The sequence below is a fragment of the Trachemys scripta genome, chromosome 1 (assembly GCF_013100865.1).
Source record: "Trachemys scripta elegans isolate TJP31775 chromosome 1, CAS_Tse_1.0, whole genome shotgun sequence".
NCBI classification, from domain to species: Eukaryota; Metazoa; Chordata; order Testudines; family Emydidae; genus Trachemys; species Trachemys scripta.
Window position 1 is genome coordinate 334148038 of NC_048298.1, and position 19406 is coordinate 334167443.

General features: G+C 40.7%; 1 protein-coding gene across 6 annotated transcripts in view; it reads right to left on the reverse strand.

Annotated features, from left to right (window-relative positions):
- The window catches only part of FCHSD2 (FCH and double SH3 domains 2), a 246548-nt gene that overhangs the window by 94635 nt on the left and 132507 nt on the right, over positions 1–19406 (reverse strand). For all 6 annotated transcript variants that reach the window (XM_034759167.1, XM_034759165.1, XM_034759164.1 and 3 more), the window contains 3 exons: positions 15242–15318; positions 13907–14051; positions 3833–3966 (listed from right to left, as the gene is read on the reverse strand). In XM_034759167.1, coding sequence (XP_034615058.1) covers positions 3833–3966; positions 13907–14051; positions 15242–15318 — 356 coding nt within the window. The remainder of the gene's footprint in view (positions 1–3832; positions 3967–13906; positions 14052–15241; positions 15319–19406) is intronic.

Consider the following 19406-nt stretch of genomic DNA (forward strand, 5'->3'; position numbering starts at 1 on the left):
ACACATGTTGAACAAGCTCATTTGCATAATCAGCCATCTTCACTGCATATTCTGAAATGTTTTGCTCAATCTTACACTAATTTTCAAATAATGATTAAATACAACATGGCAGAATGCTCTGGTGGCAACAGGAACTCACAAAATTCTTTTGTTGTTTGATGCTTAATGGCTATTTGAAAGTCTTCCATTTGATAGCCAGGGTTGCAAACTTGAGCTACTTGCCTTCTAATGGGGTAGCAATGTAAAATCACCAGCAATCCACTCAGGTAAGGTTGAGTGAGGTCTGCCCAAAAAGAATTTTTTAAAAGCAGGCGTTAGCCTAATTTTGAAACTTTGATCATAGGATAGGAATAAGCTTGTTTGTGTGTTTTTTCCAGGTTAATCATTTTTTAAAAAGCCAGAGCCCATACAAGCATCTTAAGAACATCAGGCTTATTTGCAATGAGGTATGAAGGAAAACTTAACTAAAATCATGAACACTTGAGAAAAAAAATTGTGAAACAGACAATATGAACAAATGTTTTAAATCAGATAATATCTAAGCTTTCTGAAAACATATTAACCCTGAAGAAGTCAAAACAACCAACATTCTCAGAAGGAGGGAGGGATAGCTCAGTGGTTTAAGCATTGGCCTGCTAAACCCAGGATTGTGAGTTCAATCCTTGAGGGGGCCACTTAAGGATCTGGGGCAAAAATAAGTACTTAATCCTGCTAGTGAAAGCAGGGGGCTGGACTCAATAACCTTTCAGGGTCCCTTCCAGCTCTATGAGATTAATATAATATATGGATATATATACCTATTAAATAAAACATTATCCAATAACTGTAAATTTTACCTTGTGTTTTACCTCACTTTATGAGCAACAGGCATCCATAAATACCAACCAAGAAGATGGCATTTGAAATAGAGTAAAATAACAACAGCCTTTGTTCTCTGTTGTACACAAAGAGAACATTACACATTGTATTTTGGTAGAAGTGGAGCATCCTTCCATGGACAAAATTATTCCTGGTTAAAATAACTTTGTTCAATTTTTTAAAAAGCTTTCTAAAATTTCATATGTAAAACTGATAAAAAACACAAACTTTTAGCTATATTTGATTCTGATGATGATGATGATATGATATGATATATGATATATGATATATAACCATACCATCCCTACTGATAAATACATCCACTACCCTCATTTAACTTCAATACAGTTTTCCCACCAAGTCTACATTAGAAACTGGGTCTATATTAGAAACTTTAGCTGGGATAGTAATGTTGGCCAGAGTTTTTTAAATTACATTAAAATATTGGCAAAAGCCCTAGAGTATATAAGGTTGTGCCAGCATAAGAGGGCTTTTGCTTTAAAGTAAAACAAGATAAGCACTTTTGCCAAGATAAGTGTTGTGTACACTAGGAGGGTTTGCCGATATAGCTATATTAGTTTAAACCTGGCCTGAGTCTATTCTAAAGAAACTGGAAACTACTGTGATGCAATGTTACCACAAAAAGCCAATGTGCAAATATTGACTGTTTGGTATGTCAGGTGGAGGACAGAGTAAGAAAAGGGATTCCACAATGACTGGTAGCTTCTATACTGGTTTTAATAAGACCTCTGTCCCCAAGACACAATAGCTGTTCTATTTTAAGCAAAAAGACAAGGAAACACTGGGTTTTGAGCTGCCAATCGAGGCCACGCAGACCCCTCCCCCCGAGCAGGCCTGCCGATCGGGGGAGAGGAGGCAAAGGGGGCAATTGCCTGGATGGGCCACAGGGCTCCTAGGTGCCTGCAGGGTGGTACCAGCGGCAGTGAAGGCAGCCAGGCGGGTCTGTAGAAGTCCTGACTGTGCCGGGAAAAGAGCACGCCCAGCAGCACAGCTGGCAGAAGCTCACTGGGCACCAGCCAGCAAAGGCATAGCACCGCCCAAATGTCAGACGGACCTATCTAGGGTGCCCATCGACTGTTCTGCCATGGGCAGAGCCATCCCTAGGGTACGGTGAATTGAGGCGACCGCTCCGGGCCCTGTGCTTTGGGGGCTCCTGCTGGCCGGCGCGATTGGCCAGCGTGGTTGGTCCTGGAAGTGACGTATTCTTCACTTCCCTGGGGCCTGGAATTGCTGTCAGCGGGCCTGCCCCCTGAGTAAAACCCAAGGGAGGGGGTCAGGAGAAGGAAAGCTCTACAAAGAGTGTTGGGCCCCCTATTGAAAGAGCAGGTAATTGGCCTCCAGGATCCAGGTCTCAAGCAGATCTCCTTGACCATTCAATATGAATGCCCTCTGCTTTCACAGCAACTTCAGGGCCCCTGGAGCACCTTCCAGCTCTCTGGCAACATGGCTGTAGCCTGGCTTTCTCCACCCACCACCATCTCTGGCATCCCCCTCAAGGGGAGCTACACATTAAGGAGAGGTTTCTGGGGGAAAATTAAGATTGCCTCAGGCTTCATTAAAGCCCTGTTGGGCTTCCCACAAAGATAAGAATTCTTGGATTCATGGAGTGCTCTCTAACCATGCCCTTTTACTGCCCACAATTTGAAAGTGATTAATAGTCAGTACTGTTACTCTTATAATATTTTTTTTAAATTGATGTGTTGCAAAAGGTATCCACAGGAACATTAGTTAGCACCATCTCAACTCCCAGGTGAATTAGATTGTTTCAAGTTGTGTTTTTTTCTATAAGATTTATGAATGGAGAAGGATACAATCCCTTACTCGTGATAAATAAAATATTTTACATTTTCCCTGCTTTTTCTTAGATTTACACTTGATTGTTAGTTGACTAATTGCATAAAGCTGTTTAAATTGTTTATAACATTTATCCAAACTTAGCTTTCCAAAACCCTCATACTACCAATATTTTGGATAACTTTCAAGTTCCAATTAGAAAACAAAATATGCACACGAAAAGCTGAAAAATTATGTCAGTAAATTCTACTATAAAAAGGATATCTAGAATTTGATAGTGTTTATGTTATACTCCCAGCCTTCATAAATTGCTCAATTAAGAAACTGGAGGAAAATAGCACTGTATACACAAGGCCAACTATTTGTTTAAATCTGATGCAAACTGGATTTTATCCGCATGCAGAAGCAGGCCTTCTGCATATCAGTCTGTCATTTTAATCTTTACAATACCAATGCGAGACCGGGCCAATTCCCCTAGCTCAACCTTTGATCTTCTGAGGAAGTGGGTGGACAGTGTATGATATTTCCACCCCCTCCAGCTAGTGTATGTCACCACCTCCAGAACTTTCCAGTTCCTGAATTGTGTGGAAAGAGCTCCCCGAAGAACATTTTTTTTTCTAAAAAACTTGTTCTTAAAAATTAAAAAGAATAAAAGAAAATACCTCAAACTTTAAGGAGAAGTGAGTGGGCATCCTTTTACATTACTTTATAAAACACCTGTAACAGGTAATTTCTTTTTAAAAAGGCCAGGTACACAACTTTGCCATTCTTGGAGAACAAGTTTGAGGGATGTTTAAATAAAAAAAAAAGTGATAAAATTGCAACAGGCCAAAACCCAAAATGGAAACATGCAAGTTATGTGTTTTAGTGAAAGGAAGGGTAAGATTACCTCCACAGGACAAGAGGTATGCGAAAGCTATAACCTCAAAGATATGACCTCATAAAAGCAAAACAAACACTTCCCAAACAATATTCAACTGTGAAGCAAGATGCATGCTTGATCAACAGGATGTATCAAAGCAAAGTAAGGCAAACCTCAACACAAGCTTATTCAGAGCTAGTATACTGCTCTTACAACAAAACTGAGTGTAATGATTAAGGCAAACATGATATTTACACACACATATTTAATTACAGAGTTGCTATTATAAGAACATACTTGGCCTCAATATCGGCTTTTTCCCGCACTGCATGAGCCATCTGTTCAGTCTCAAAGTACTTCTTCTTGCTCTTAGCTAAATCTTTTACTGTCTCTTGTAATTCAGCCTGGATCTTTGTCAACTGGTCCACACACTGCAAAACAGAATACAACAAACAAGCTTATAATAGAATTAATATCATTGTACTATTATTGTTCAATAAATCTTGCACAGATCCATATGCTCTACAAGTTCTTTGAGGTTAACTATAGATTCAGTCCACCTTTTAAAATGAATCAAAACAAAGAACCAACATCTTTTTATCTCAACTGCTTTTTTAAAAAAAAATATCAACAACTATTTAACTCAGAATGTTTAAAATATGTAGTGTTGTTGTAGCCGCGTTGGTCCCAGGATACTAGAGAGACAAGGTGGGTGAGGTACAGAGGTGAAAGTAAGCTGGTACAATCCGGTACAGCGTACCGGCAAGAGCCGGTGTGCTGGACCGGACCAGCTTCCCCAGGCGGCGATTTAAAGGGCCTGGGGCTCCCGGCAGCAGCTGGAGCCCCGAGCCCTTTAAATTGCTGCCAGAGCCCTGCTGCCAGGAGCCCTGGGGCTCTGTCGGTGATTTAAAGGGCCCAGAGCTCCGCTGTGGTAGTGGCAGCTGGGAGCCCCTGGCCCTTTAAATCATCACCAGAGTCCTGGGCCGCTACCGCTACCCTGGGGGATCCGGCAGCAGGGCTCCAGTGGTGATTTAAAGGGCCCGGGGCCCTTTAAATCGTCACCTGAGCCCCGCTGCCGGAGCTCCGGAGTAGCAGCGGCAGCCAGGAGCCTCTGGGGCTCCTTTGGCAATTTAAAGGGCCTGAGGCTCCACTGTGGGTAGTGGCAGCTGGGAGTCCCTGGCCCTTTCAATCACCGCCGGAGCCCTCAGCTGCCGCTGCTACCCCGGGACTCCAGCAACAGGGCTCAGGCGGTGATTTAAAGGGCCAGGGGCTCTGCCACGGTAGCGGTATCTGGAGCCCTGGGCTCTTTAAATGGCCCCTGAGCCCCGGGGCTCCCAGCCACCTCCACAGCTGATAGCTCCAGCGGTGATTTAAAGGGCCTGGGGTCCCAGCCTCCTCTACCGCAGCCGGAGCCCCTGGCCCTTTAAATCTTGATTTAAAGGGTCCAGGGCTCTAATGGCCCTGCTTCTTCTGGTTGAGGCCCCACCCCTGCTCAGGACTCTAGTGTACGGGTAAGTCCTTTAAGTTACTTTCACCCCTGATGAGGTAAAATCTTTTATTTGACCAATGTCTGTTCGTGAGAGAGACAAGTTTTCAAGCTTACATGGAGCTCAAAAGCTTATCTCCAAAAACCTAAAGAAGAGCTCTGTGTAAGCTCGAAAGCTTGTCTCTCTCACCAACAGAAGTTAGTCCAATAAAAGACATTACATACCTCACTCACCTTGTCTCACTGTTTAAAATGTTATACTTACAAGATTTTTCACACAACGCACAGTCAACCTAGGTTCGACGGGGACAGGTGAGCAAAGCCCACAGGTAAGTGGGGAACATGGAGACCGGGGAGATGGGTCGGAAACAAGAGGGAGTGTGGGCTATATTGGCAAAGGAGAGTCAGGACAAAACTGGGAGGAAAGATCAAACCAGTATCTTAGATGCCTATATACAAATGCGAGAAGTATGGGGAATAAGCAGGAAGAACTGGAAGTGCTAATAAATAAATACAACTATGACATTGTTGGCATCACTGAAACTTGGTGGGATAATACACAGGATTGGAATGTTGGTGTGGATGGGTACAGCTTGCTCAGGAAGGATAGACAGGGGAAAAAGGGAGGAGGTGTTGCCTTATATATTAAAAATGTACACACTTGGACTGAGGTAGAGATGGACATAGGAGACGGAAGTGTTGAGAGTCTCTGGGTTAGGCTAAAAGGGGCAAAAAACAAAGGAGATGTCATGCTAGGAGTCTACTACAGGCCATCTAACCAGGTGGAAGAGGCTTTTTTCAAGCAACTAACAAAATCATCCAAAGCCCAAGATTTGGTGGTGATGGGGGACTTCAACTATCCGAATATATGTTGGGAAAATAACACAGCGGGGCACAGACTATCCAACAAATTCTTGGACTACATTGGAGACAACTTTTTATTTCAGAAGGTTGAAAAAGCTACTAGGGGGGAAGCTGTTCTAGACTTGATTTTAACAAATAGGGAGGAACTCGTTGAGAATGTGAAAGTAGAAGGCAGCCTGGGTGAAAGTGATCATGAAATCATAGAGTTTGCAATTCTAAGGAAGGATAGAAGGGAGAACAGCAAAATAGAGACAATGGATTTCAGGAAGGCAGATTTTGGGAAGCTCAGAGAGCTGATAGGTAAGGTCCCATGGGAATCAAGACTGAGGGGAAAAACAACTGAGGAGAGTTGGCAGTTTTTCAAAGGGACACTATTAAGGGCCCAAAAGCAAGCTATTCCGCTGGTTAGGAAAGATAGAAAATGTGGCAAAAGACCACCTTGGCTTAACCACGAGATCTTGCACGATCTAAAAAATAAAAAGGAGTCATATAAAAAATGGAAACTAGGACAGATTACAAAGGATGAATATAGGCAAACAACACAGGAATGCAGGGGCAAGATTAGAAAGGCAAAGGCACAAAATGAGCTCAAACTAGCTATGGGAATAAAAGGAAACAAGAAGACTTTTTATCAATACATTAGAAGCAAGAGGAAGACCAAAGACAGGGTAGGCCCACTGCTTAGTGAAGAGGGAGAAACAGTAACAGGAAACTTGGACATGGCAGAGATGCTTAATGACTTCTTTGTTTCGGTCTTCACCGAGAAGTCTGAAGGAATGCCTAACATAGTGAATACTAATGGGAAGGGGGTAGGTTTAGCGGATAAAATAAAAAAAAGAACAAGTTAAAAATCACTTAGAAAAGTTAGATGCCTGCAAGTCACCCGGGCCTGATGAAATGCATCCTAGAATACTCAAGGAGCTAATAGAGGAGGTATCTGAGCCTCTAGCTATTATCTTTGGAAAGTCATGGGAGACGGGAGAGATTCCAGAAGACTGGAAAAGGGCAAATATAGTGCCCATCTATAAAAAGGGAAATAAAAACAACCCAGGAAACTACAGACCAGTTAGTTTAACTTCTGTGCCAGGGAAGATAATGGAGCAAGTAATTAAGGAAATCATCTGCCAACACTTGGAAGGTGGTAAGGTGATAGGGAACAGCCAGCATGGATTTGTGAAGAACAAATCATGTCAAACCAATCTGATAGCTTTCTTTGATAGGATAACGAGCCTTGTGGATAAGGGTGAAGCGGTGGATGTGGTATACCTAGACTTTAGTAAGGCATTTGATACGGTCTCGCATGATATTCTTATCGATAAACTAGGCAAATACAATTTAGATGGGGCTACTATAAGGTGGGTGCATAACTGGCTGGATAACCGTACTCAGAGAGTTGTTATTAATGGTTCCCAATCCTGCTGGAAAGGCGTAACGAGTGGGGTACCGCAGGGGTCTGTTTTGGGACCGGCTCTGTTCAATACCTTCATCAACGACTTAGATATTGGCATAGAAAGTACGCTTATTAAGTTTGCGGATGATACCAAACTGGGAGGGATTGCAACTACTTTGGAGGACAGGGTCATAATTCAAAATGATCTGGACAAATTGGAGAAATGGTCTGAGTTAAACAGGATGAAGTTTAACAAAGACAAATGCAAAGTGCTCCACTTAGGAAGGAAAAATCAATTTCACACATACAGAATGGGAAAAGACTGTCTAGGAAGGAGTACGGCAGAAAGGGATCTAGGGGTTATAGTGGACCACAAGCTAAATATGAGTCAACAGTGTGATGCTGTTGCAAAAAAAGCAAACATGATTCTGGGATGTATTAACAGGTGTGTTGTGAGCAAGACACGAGAAGTCATTCTTCCGCTCTACTCTGCTCTGGTTAGGCCTCAGCTGGAGTATTGTGTCCAGTTCTGGGCGCCGCATTTTAAAAAAGATGTGGAGAAATTGGAAAGGGTCCAGAGAAGAGCAACAAGAATGATTAAAGGTCTTGAGAACATGACCTATGAAGGAAGGCTGAAAGAATTGGGTTTGTTTAGTTTGGAAAGGAGAAGACAGAGGGGACATGATAGCAGTTTTCAGGTATCTAAAAGGGTGTCATAAGGAGGAGGGAGAGAACTTGTTCACCTTAGCCTCTAAGGATAGAACCAGAAACAATGGGTTTAAATTGCAGCAAGGGAGGTCTAGGTTGGACATTAGGAAAAAGTTCCTAACTGTCAGGGTGGTTAAACACTGGAACAAATTGCCTAGGGAGGTTGTGGAATCTCCGTCTCTGGAGATATTTAAGAGTAGGTTAGATAAATGTCTATCAGGGATGGTCTAGACAGTATTTGGTCCTGCCATGCGGGCAGGGAACTGGACTCGATGACCTCTCGAGGTCCCTTCCAGTCCTATAATCTATGAATCTATGAATAAACCTGTGGAACTCCTTGCCAGAGGATGTTGTGAAGGCCAAGATCGTAACAGCGATCAAAAAAAGAACTAGATAAATTCATGGAGATAAGTCCATCAATGGCTATTAGCCAGGATGGGCAGGAATGGTGTCCCTAGCCTCTGTTTGCCAAAAGCTGGGAATGAAAGACAGGGGCTGGATCACTTGATGTTTACCTGTTCTGTTCATTCCCTCTGGATCACCTGGCGTACTGGCCAGCGTAGGACGACAGGATACTGGGCTAGATGGACCCTTGATCTGACCAAGTAGGGACGTTCTTATAAAAGCTCTTAATGGGGAAATTAGTTGCAATAACCCAGATGTAGTATGGAAATGCCAAAGAAGGGATATGGAAAATGACTTAAAGACTAGTGACTTCAAGCAAATAAGCATAACTACTCTTGTACTTCTGTAGCTTAAGCGATTATAGAAAGGACTCTATCATTTCTAACATTGAGGATAAGCACCAAAAAGGTAGCACTAACAACTGTAAATAAATGCAACTGTCCCTAGCCTCTGTTTGTCAGAGGGTGGAGATGGATGGCAGGAGAGAGATCACTTGATCATTACCTGTTAGGTTCACTCCCTCTGGGGCACCTGGCATTGGCCACTGTCGGTAGACAGGATACTGGGCTGGATGGACCTTTGGTCTGACCCAGTACGGCCATTCGTATGTTCTCTTCCATCTTAATTTTTAAAAGGTCACAAAGGCATTTCATACTCCCACTATACATTCTTGTTCCCAACTTAACCAACATTCATTTAAAACCATGCACTGCAGTATAGAAAATACTTTTACAATAAAAGCCATTTTAGAATGTGATGTGTGTAAGTATCAGTCTACTTGACAGAACACAGTGAAACAACTTGCTTTCAAAAAGCTAGCAAAAAAAAAAAAATCATACTAGTAGAATACCTGCAAAATTTGAGAATCTCTTTCCTTTTCCCCCAAAACTGAAAGCAGAGAAAAAAATATACTCTCTTTGAATCCAAGAAATACAACGGATTAATTCTGAATTGTTAAATACTATTTTAAATGGTTTTTTTTTTTCTGTTCCAAGCTGCATGTTAAGAGCTTTCCAATGCGTAGGGTTAAATCAGAAATTACCATCAAGCACAAAGACAACTTTCTTCATACCTAAAGCTTAAAAAAATTCATAGCTTTTCACGGAGAGGTGAAATAAAAATGTTTGCATGGGTAAAATATAAGAATATAATCAGCATTGATAATGTACATTTTAATCGGACAGGAAACAGTGTGTGGAGAAAAAGAAGGAACAGCAATGAAATTGTTCAATGGGAGGAAACACATACTGCCCCAGAAATAACTCAGACGACATCAATGCCCAGAATTATATCCTGCTTCATAAAATAATAAATCCATGTTTTTATTTTCATTTAAACACCTGTTCAACCTCGAGTAGGCAAGATTTGCACACAAATATTACAGTATATCAGTTCAAGTCCACTGATATCTCTGAGAATCTTTTTCACTAGTTTCAACAGACTTTGGATCAGACCCTATATGAACAACCCTATTATAGTAAAGCATTATGCATCTTCTCATTTATATGCAAACATTCTGACTTGTCCTTTGAATGCAGAAAAACCGTTATAACATTAATATCTGAATTAAAGTTTCGATGCCACAGTAGGACAATCTTAAAAATGTATTTTTCTAAGACTCATTATTGTACTCAAATGCTTTCTACATTTCCTTTTTCACTATACTAATTACCAACAGGCTGTTTTGTAAACCCATGTTCTTTCCTTTATAATCAGCCTGGTGTTACGCTTTAAGTGCAACAATCCAATGATGTAACATCATACTTTAGTTACATATTGTTAAAGGCAGAACAGTTAACAACCATTTAAAAAAACCCAAAAAAACTATTGCCTGTCACCTGTAACAGTTACTTGATACAGATTTCAAGATCTGCTGTTATTAAATGTTAAAATGTCACGTATCCTAGTACAAAGTTTCATCAAATTATACCACCCTCCTCTCAATACTGGCAGTTTTCAAATTCAATTTCCTTTCTGGTTGAAATCTGCACCGAACACGGGTGTAAGGAAAAAGTTCTATCAGTTCAAGAGAAAATATCCAACAGCAACAAAAATCCCAGGATATGTACAATCCTCTCTTCAAAATCTGGCGAGAATTCAAGTGCCTAGCAAGGGATTTTTAATTTATCCCTTCTTAACAGAAATCTGTTCTCCCACTAATAACCTGAGATTTCCTTCTGGCTAGTGGAAATGAAAATATAGTCTGTTCATATTAAAACCATCACCTCAAATGAGCAGACCAATGAAGTATTGGGGGGAGGAGGGGAGAGTTGTATACCTTTAAAAATTATTTGATTTTAATATGTATTTGAACTTTACTGCCCAGAAATCCTAGAGAAAATCTTTGAAGAGCAATGAAAAATGAGTTTAAGTTAAAATCTGACACTGTACTATGTAATCTCAGAGGAACATAAGAACATAAACAGAGTAACAAAAAGGCAAAGGTACTTAATCAGCATCTCAAACTGCCTCTTCAGGGGGTTTAATGAAGCTAATGTAACTAACTCTATCCGCACTAAATACAACATGATTTCCTCGAGTTATAGACTAATTCAAACCTGCAAAAAACTGTTTACAATTGGGAAGAGATGTGTGTTTTTGTTTCATTTTCTCTGTATCGATGATTTTTACCTCTATGTATACGCTTTTGAGACTCCTGCATCTAACCTTCTAACTATTAAACTTTACAGACTTTTATCTGAAGTTGCCTGCAATTGCTCTAATTTAGCATGATCAGGACCCAGAAAAATCTGAGGTGAAGTTTCTTGTTGAGGGTCTCATTATCAAGGAGGTAGAAGCTTGGGGAAAAAGATGTAGTAGATAAGGCAGCATCTCAAGTGTCACTGTTTCAAGTTGAAATTTACTTTGATGCCTTCCAGTATGGTATCAGAAGTGCTTTACCTGCTCCAGATCTGAATTTCACTAGGTTTTTTAACCAGGACAGAGGTCAGAAATATCATAAGAACAACTGTGTGCTTAACTCTGTTCGGAAATCCAAGAAAACAACTGGCTCCCAGAAGATTATGTTGTACTTTACCCACACTTGCACTGTTTAAAACATTAATTTTGTTATGAAAATATTTAATTATGCTCTATAGTACATGCTTATTCTGAGCTATACAAAAAGTACAATGATCCCAGGCTACCTCAGATTGGAAGTACTGCATCATTCCTCCAAGGACTTGTCCCACTAATTCAGAAGTGGTGAACAAATTCCAGAGGGAGCCACATCCAGCCCTCTTTAGCCAGAAGAACAGTTATCATGGCTTAAGAGTGAATGGTGAGGGTGAAGTGACAGAGAAAGGGAACTCTTAAAAATACTACTACAAACTTTTAAAATAAAGACCTCCTTTCCTACCTCTGCCATTGGTTCATAAACTCCCTGTATTTATGGAAGCAGTAGCAGGAGCCATTTACCAAACTAATTAAAACATGAGAAATTACCATAATATTTGTTGGAAAACCCCACAGAAAAATAAACACATGCAATAAGAGAGTTTGAGCTCCAGAAAAATCAATGTTTCACATAGTGGGTGGACCACTACAGTAATCTCCTAAGGAATTGGCAACTGAGCTTATGATGAGACATACATCAGTTTATACCCCACGCATCTGGAGAAGTTACAGCGTGGGATGTCAGCTCATTTTAGCTAAGAACACTGCAACTCTCACGTCTTTATTTGAGAGAGAAAGATACAGGCTCTGGAGTACTCCGAATTAAACATGACAAACGCCCTATGATCAAACTCTGGGAAACAATATAAATAAAGAACTTACCTGTCGTCCCCCTCTAAATGAGCAACATTCTTGTTAGATGGCAGACTAAACATTTTGAACCACAAGCAGTTTTTTGGACAGTTGCAGTACGTGTTCAAACAGCACTCCCTCGACTTGACCTCCTGTCCCCCCTGCCTTTGGCCTATCTTATAGAGAGCACATCAGAAGGTAGCATTTTTGGTAACTTCTAGACACAAACTGCTCATTGCAATGCTAATATTTATACTCTGTGCTCCCTTTTTAAAGCATCATTTTAGCATTCCTCAAATTACAACTACTCTCACCCCAAACTCCACTGAGATCCATAATTAACTTCTCTTCATAATACACAGCTCATTAGAACATGAAAAATATTCAGCTTAAATGAACAAGAAGTGCTGTATTTAAAAAGACATTTTAGATAATTTATAAAAGCAGATTCCACATAAGGTTTGATTAAAAATATATTGAATACCGAACCGTTCTTGCTGCATATGTTAAGGTGTAAATCACATTAAAATTACAAGTTGAAAGCCTGTGCATTGCATGGGTGTAATCTGTAAAGTCATGTGTGTAAAAAAGCCAAAAATGGTTGATAACGTAAAAACTGGATGGTAACAGACTGTTAAACCCAGCAATGATTGAACCTGGTGATATTCTAAACAAAAAAGAGATTGCAAACATGCTTGTAGTTGTTTCCATCACATCACTCTTACTTTACAGACATTTTAGGCTGCAGAGTGATACAGTGACAATTCCTGGAATCTTATTATATCGCTTTGTAGTAATAAAACATTTTAAAATGAAAGTCAGTTTATTTTCTCTCTTAACTATAAGAATTTTTCTATACAGATTAATGCCTGAGACTGCCTCTGGTACCAACTTTTACAGGATGTGACAGTCTTCTTAGGGTGACCAGATGTTCCGATTTTATAGGGACAGTCCCGATTTTTGGGTCTTTTTCTTATATAGGCTCCTATTACCTCCCACCCCCTGTCCTGATTTTTCACACTCGCTGTCTGGTAACCCTAAGTCTTCTCCACTTCCATAACATCTTTAGAGACTGCATATGCCACTCCCTCAGGTTTAAAATGCACTGCAACTTAAAATCAGAAGCTATTCCACTGAAAACTCATTTGGAAAAAGTCAACACCACTCCCAAATAGGGTGACCAGATAGCAAGTATGAAAAATCGGGACGGGGGTGGGGGGGGGGTAATAGGTACCTATATAAGAAAAAGCCCCCAAAGTCGGGACTGTCCCTATAAAATCGGGACATCTGGTCACCCTACTCCCAAAGCAGACTATTTTTTCTATATTTGTGTCACTATTGGATCAATTCAATCTGATTGCCAAAGCATGAAGTTAGATTTGCAAAGGAATTTACTTAACTCTCAAGTAGGGTGACCAGATGTCCCGTTTTTAAAGGGACAGTCCAGTTTTTTGGGACTTTTTCTTATAGAGGCGCCTATTACCCCCCCATCCCCTGTCCCGTTTTTTCACAGTTGCTATCTGGTAACCCTACCCTCAAGTCAATTAAAAAACTTCATTCTGGAATATTTAGTCTATTATTATGAATAACTGGTTTAATACAAACTAACGGTTTAACTTCTACAAAGGAACACAGCTGAACAGGCAGAAACAGGTATACAGATTCTTTCGAAATATTTCTACTGCTCTACAATCCCTACTAGTCCTGAACAACACACTTATAAAAGCAATAACTCTCAACAAAGAATACAAAGAAAAAGGAGAGAAAATACCTTTTTTAACTGTTGTTCCTTAAAGCACCTGACTGTCCTGGCAGGTTCAGAAATGAGGTTTTTGTAGTTTTCACAGATATTGAGCCGCGATTGGGCCACCTGCATTGTGCCTTCTAGAAATGATTTCCAAACTGGATACATGCTCCTACAAACAAACAAACAAACAAACATACATTAAAAGATGGTGAGAAAGGGAAAAAGGGAGACAGGAATATTTTACTTTTACTACTACTAATAACTTATAAAACACTGTTAATGTATGCACTGCTTTACAGAGTAGAACACTCTTAGTGGCTGGCTTGCCCTCGCAAGGAGCCTTTGCAGTTTCCTGAGGCATGCGCGGGCAGAGGCCTCTGCTCTCTCAGCGCTGGGGGAGCTTGGGAAGGTATCTATGCCACCAGAAGTTTGGGTCCCTACTGCTCCTGGGAGTCGGTGGCGGATCCTTTAAGGGGCTAAGGGCCCCAACTTGGGAGGCTGGTCCATGTGGCTCCGAAGTGGCAGGGCAGCCCGAACTGGGCCTTGATGCCCCATGTCCTTTCTTGCCCAGTGCCAGGGAGCCGAGCTTCTTCATTTTATTTCTGGGCATTGGTGATGGGGAGCAGTGCTGAGCGGAGCCCAGTGATGGGGGTGTGCTGTGCACCAAGGACGATGTACTAGGCGAGTCTTGGAAGCGAGACGAAGGGCAGCCTCCATGCGGCGAGCCCGCAAACAAATATCCTGCTCTTTCTGAGTCCTGGGTCGAAAATGTTTGCAAACACAACACTTGTTCTTCACATGTGATTCCCCAAGCACTTGAGGCACCTGCTATGGGTCACTTACAGGCATAGGCCTGTTACAGTCCGCACAGGGCTTAAACCCGGGAGACTGGGGCATGCCCTGCCTGAGGCGAAGTCCCCACTGGGACTCTAACTTCTGACTCTTAACAACTACTTAACACTAACTATTGTAAACAACTATTTACAAGGCCCTAAGGCTTGAAGTCAGAAGAAAGGAAACTGCTAGCCCTTGCTATGCAAAGAAAGGCACATTGATTAACCACCACGGGGGGGTAAGAAAGAACTGAGAGACATAGGGCCAGTGGTGCCTGATATAAGGACACATGAGCGCAGCACTCAAGAGAGCACCACAGCCGGCCCTATGGATACCGCCAAGGCAAAAATCTCCGATGACCGCACACATGGGTGCGTGCACATCTACAATGGAATCGACATGAGCAAGCATTCAAGAACATTAATTTCAGCTACAGAAGAAAGGGTTCTTCATTGTTGTGTAGAATAATTACACAAATTGGCAATGTAAGAACAGCTATTTAAAAAGACCCAATTGTTAAATTACCTATAATCACTTCGCTCATCTGTTTTTATTCCAGGCCAATCCTTCTTTAAGTATTGACTAGCCAACTTCTGAATGCCCTATAAAAAATAAATAAAAAGACTGTGTTAAAAACAAATAAGAGAATGTACTATAAAAAGGAGTTGCACTAATCTTATACAAATAAAAAAATCTGACATTTTAACAAACAACCCAGTCATCTATAATTTTAATAAACTAATGTAATATACAACGATTCCTCTTTCCACGTATATCTTTTTATATTTTTGCTTTGTATTGGGGTATGTTGATTCACTTTATTTGGTTTTATGGCAAATGTTATTAGCTTTGTTTTATACATACTATCCTAATCACTTTGTAGATAAATAATTCGTTAGAATATTCAACATGGAGAATGTGTGTGACTAAAATAAATAGCATGAAATACATATAAATTCAGATGTTACGGATTAATAAAAAATATCTACTGTAATTATACATGTATAAGTTATCCTAATACACATGTGTCAAACTCAAGGCCCGCGGGCCACATCCGGCCCGCCATACAATTATATCCGGCCCGCGAAATCGTTTTATATATCTGTTTTTAATGGCCCTGTGATATGACGCCCCAATAACACACACTACAAATCCCATGATGCAGTGCAATTGCCGCCAACGGCAAGCCGCGGTTCAAGTTCGCGGTCTGTTGATGTATACAACGCTAATATCAAATCAAAGCTAGACCCCAACAATGGCCAAGAGAAAAATTGATTCTGAAAACCGAGGCTTTCAAAGCCGGTGGGAGAATGAGTATATGTTTACTGAAATTGCAGGTAAACCAGTGTGTCTCCTTTGCGGGAGTAATATCGCTGTAATGAAGGAGTATAACCTAAGACGGCACTACGAGACGAAACATGAGAACAAATTCAAAAACCTGAGCGCAGGACAGAAGCTACAAAAGGTAGAGGAGTTGAAGAAGAATTTGACATCCCAGCAGACGTTTTTCACCAAAGCAAAATCACAAAGTGAAGCTGCTGTGAAAGCAAGTTTCATTGTGGCCGAAGAGATCGCCAAATCAGGACGGCCATTTACCGAGGGGGAATTCGTAAAGAATTGTATGATGAAAGTGTGCGACGTCCTTTGTCCAGATAAAACGCGAGCGTTTGCAAATGTAAGCCTCAGCAGAAACACTGTTGCTAATCGGGTTTGTGAGATGGCGACTGATTTGAAAACACAGTTGATTGAAAGAGCAAAAGATTTTGTTGCATACTCCCTTGCCGTGGATGAAACTACTGACGCGACTGACACTGCACAGCTGGCGATATTTATCCGTGGTGTGGATTCCAATTTGTGCGTAACAGAGGAAATACTGGACATTAAATCGATGCACGGGACAACGAAAGGAGAAGACATCTTTGGAAATGTATTTCAAAGTGTAACCGACATGAAACTGCCGTGGGAAAAACTCGTTGGACTTACAACAGATGGCGCACCTGCTATGTGTGGTGAAAAAAATGGACTGGTGGGAAGGATGCGCTCAAAGATGCGGGAGGAGAACTGTGCCGGTGAGTTGACAGTGTATCACTGCATCATACACCAGGAATCGCTGAGTGCTAAAGTCCTAAAAATGGATCATGTGATGAACACTGTAACACAAACCGTCAACTTTATCAGAGCCCACGGTTTAAATCACCGCCAATTCCAGTCTTTTCTGCGGGAAATAGATAGCGAGTTTGGCGATATGCCATATCATACGGAGGTCCGGTGGCTAAGTCGGGGAAAAGTTCTCAAAAGACACTTTGAGCTGCGAGAGGAAATCTGCCAGTTCATGGACAGTAAGGGGAAAGACTGCACAGTTCTGCGGGATGAAAAGTGGAAATGTGAGTTGGCGTTCCTGGCTGACATAACGTCGCATCTTAGCGCTTTAAACCTTCAACTCCAGGGACGGGAGCACATAATAACCGATATGCATGATGCAGTGAAGGCATTTCAAGTGAAGCTGCGCTTATGGGAGACACAAATGCACCAATGCAACCTGTCTCACTTTCCCTGTTGCCAAGTAATACGGAACCAAGAAAGTGCCACAGTTTTCCCAAATGCAACCTTTGCTGAAAAACTCAGCGCGCTGCGCACTGAGTTCGCACGGCGCTTCAGTGACTTTGAGGCACAGAAAAGTAACTTCGAGCTGCTTCGCAACCCATTTGCAGTCGATGTGGAAACCGCACCTGTAGAAATGCAGATGGAGCTGATAGAACTGCAATGTAACGGGACACTGAAGGCAAAGTACGACATTGCGGGGCCAGCACAGTTCACTCGCTTCATTCCTGAAGCGATGCCGCAGCTCCGCCAACATGCGGCTCGAATCCTGTCCATGTTTGGCAGCACATATCTGTGCGAGCAGCTGTTCTCTGTGATGAAAATTAACAAAACGTCACACAGGAGTCGCCTCACTGATGAACACCTGCAATCGATCCTGAGAATCTTCACAACACAGAACCTAACCCCAAACATAAACGAACTTGTTGCAAAGAAAAGACTCCAAGTATCAGGCTCTGACTAAATAGGACAAGAAAATGGAATGTTATGATTTGTTATGATTATACTTTTGCTTTAAATTCAATTTTTTATTTATATTTTCAGATTTTTTAATATTCCAGCATGTACAGATTTTGAATGTATTGTATTGACAGGATATTTTTTTATGAAGAGCAAAATATTTTAAGTTGAAATGTATTTATTTTGGAATGATATCCTGTATTTTGGTTCATGTTAATGGTTAAAAAACATAAATATTTAGTCTGTTAAATAAATGGTTATACTGTTCGGCCCGCGAGTTTTGAGTTTTGGCCCCCTGTGCAATTGAGTTTGACACCCCTGTCCTAATACAATAACACATTTCTCATAGAAAATATAATAAAAAGTATACTACAATAAATATGTAACTAAAAACCCCTCAGCTTAAAATCAGATACTGGAAACAAATTTCTTGAACTGAGTTCAGACCTACAAGACACTGAATGCCCTCAACTCTCATTGAAGGTAACAGGAGTTGAGGGAGCTCAATTCCTGACAGGATCAGGCCCTAATTTAGAGTATAAATTTAAATGCCTCTAAACTGGAGATTGAAACATACAGTTTACTTATAATTATTTATGCTGTTTACTTTCTGCAACTCTCACCAATGACATCAGTTTCATTTTCAGGTTCTCAGTGAAGCTATGTTTGGTTTGCAAACACTAAAGGGGAACCTCTGGTATAAAAAATAATCACTTTCCTTGTAATTTAAAACATACGGAACCATTTATATAGGTCTTATTGCATCTTTTAATGCAATCTAATTTTTGGACCAAATTTGATTCACAGTATCCTTTTAAATGTAGAAGTGGTCAACAGATTGGAGGAAAGCAGCTAGAGAGAAGGTTTTCTTTCCAAGATTTCCATCCCTCAGCTTCTGAACCTGCTCAACAGAATGTGTTGACTTTTTACTTGATTGTTTCATGAGTTGAGTGCCACAGGAAGAATAAAGTGGCCAACAGAATACATGCCAACTCTGTTAGTATGTACAGACAATGGGTTTAATGAAACTAGTGGCAAAACTTCCTGTGGCAGCTGATATCCAGCATGATAAAGGCCAAATTACAAATTATTAAAGTTAAGAGCACAGTTAGCTGAAAATTTATCACCTACTTAAGACAATTCATGCGTAAGTTAAATGCAACAAATAATTATTTTGGATGCACAGGTAAAACAGAGCATAATTTGGCTTGCAGATATTCTATTGCTGATGATGCATGAGATAGAAACAAACTTGAAGGTCAGAGAGCAGCATGAGGTTGTTGAACTGGTGATTTATTTCTGAACTGAGCACACACGACATGGAAATCTGTGAGGCAATATGAATGTAAAGCTTCAACAGTTTTGAGCAGGGCTGTCAAACGATTAAAAAAATTAATCACAATTAATCACAGTTTTAATTGCATTGTTAAACAACAACAGAATACCAGTTTAAATTCATTATAAATATTTTTGGATGTTTTCCTACACTTTCAAATATATTTATTTCAATTACAACGCAGAATACAAAGTGTAAAGTGCTCACTTTATATTATTGTTTTTTATTACAAATATTTGCTCTGTAAAAAAAAGAAACAACAATTCGAAGCATGAAGGAGCACAGAAACGTTTA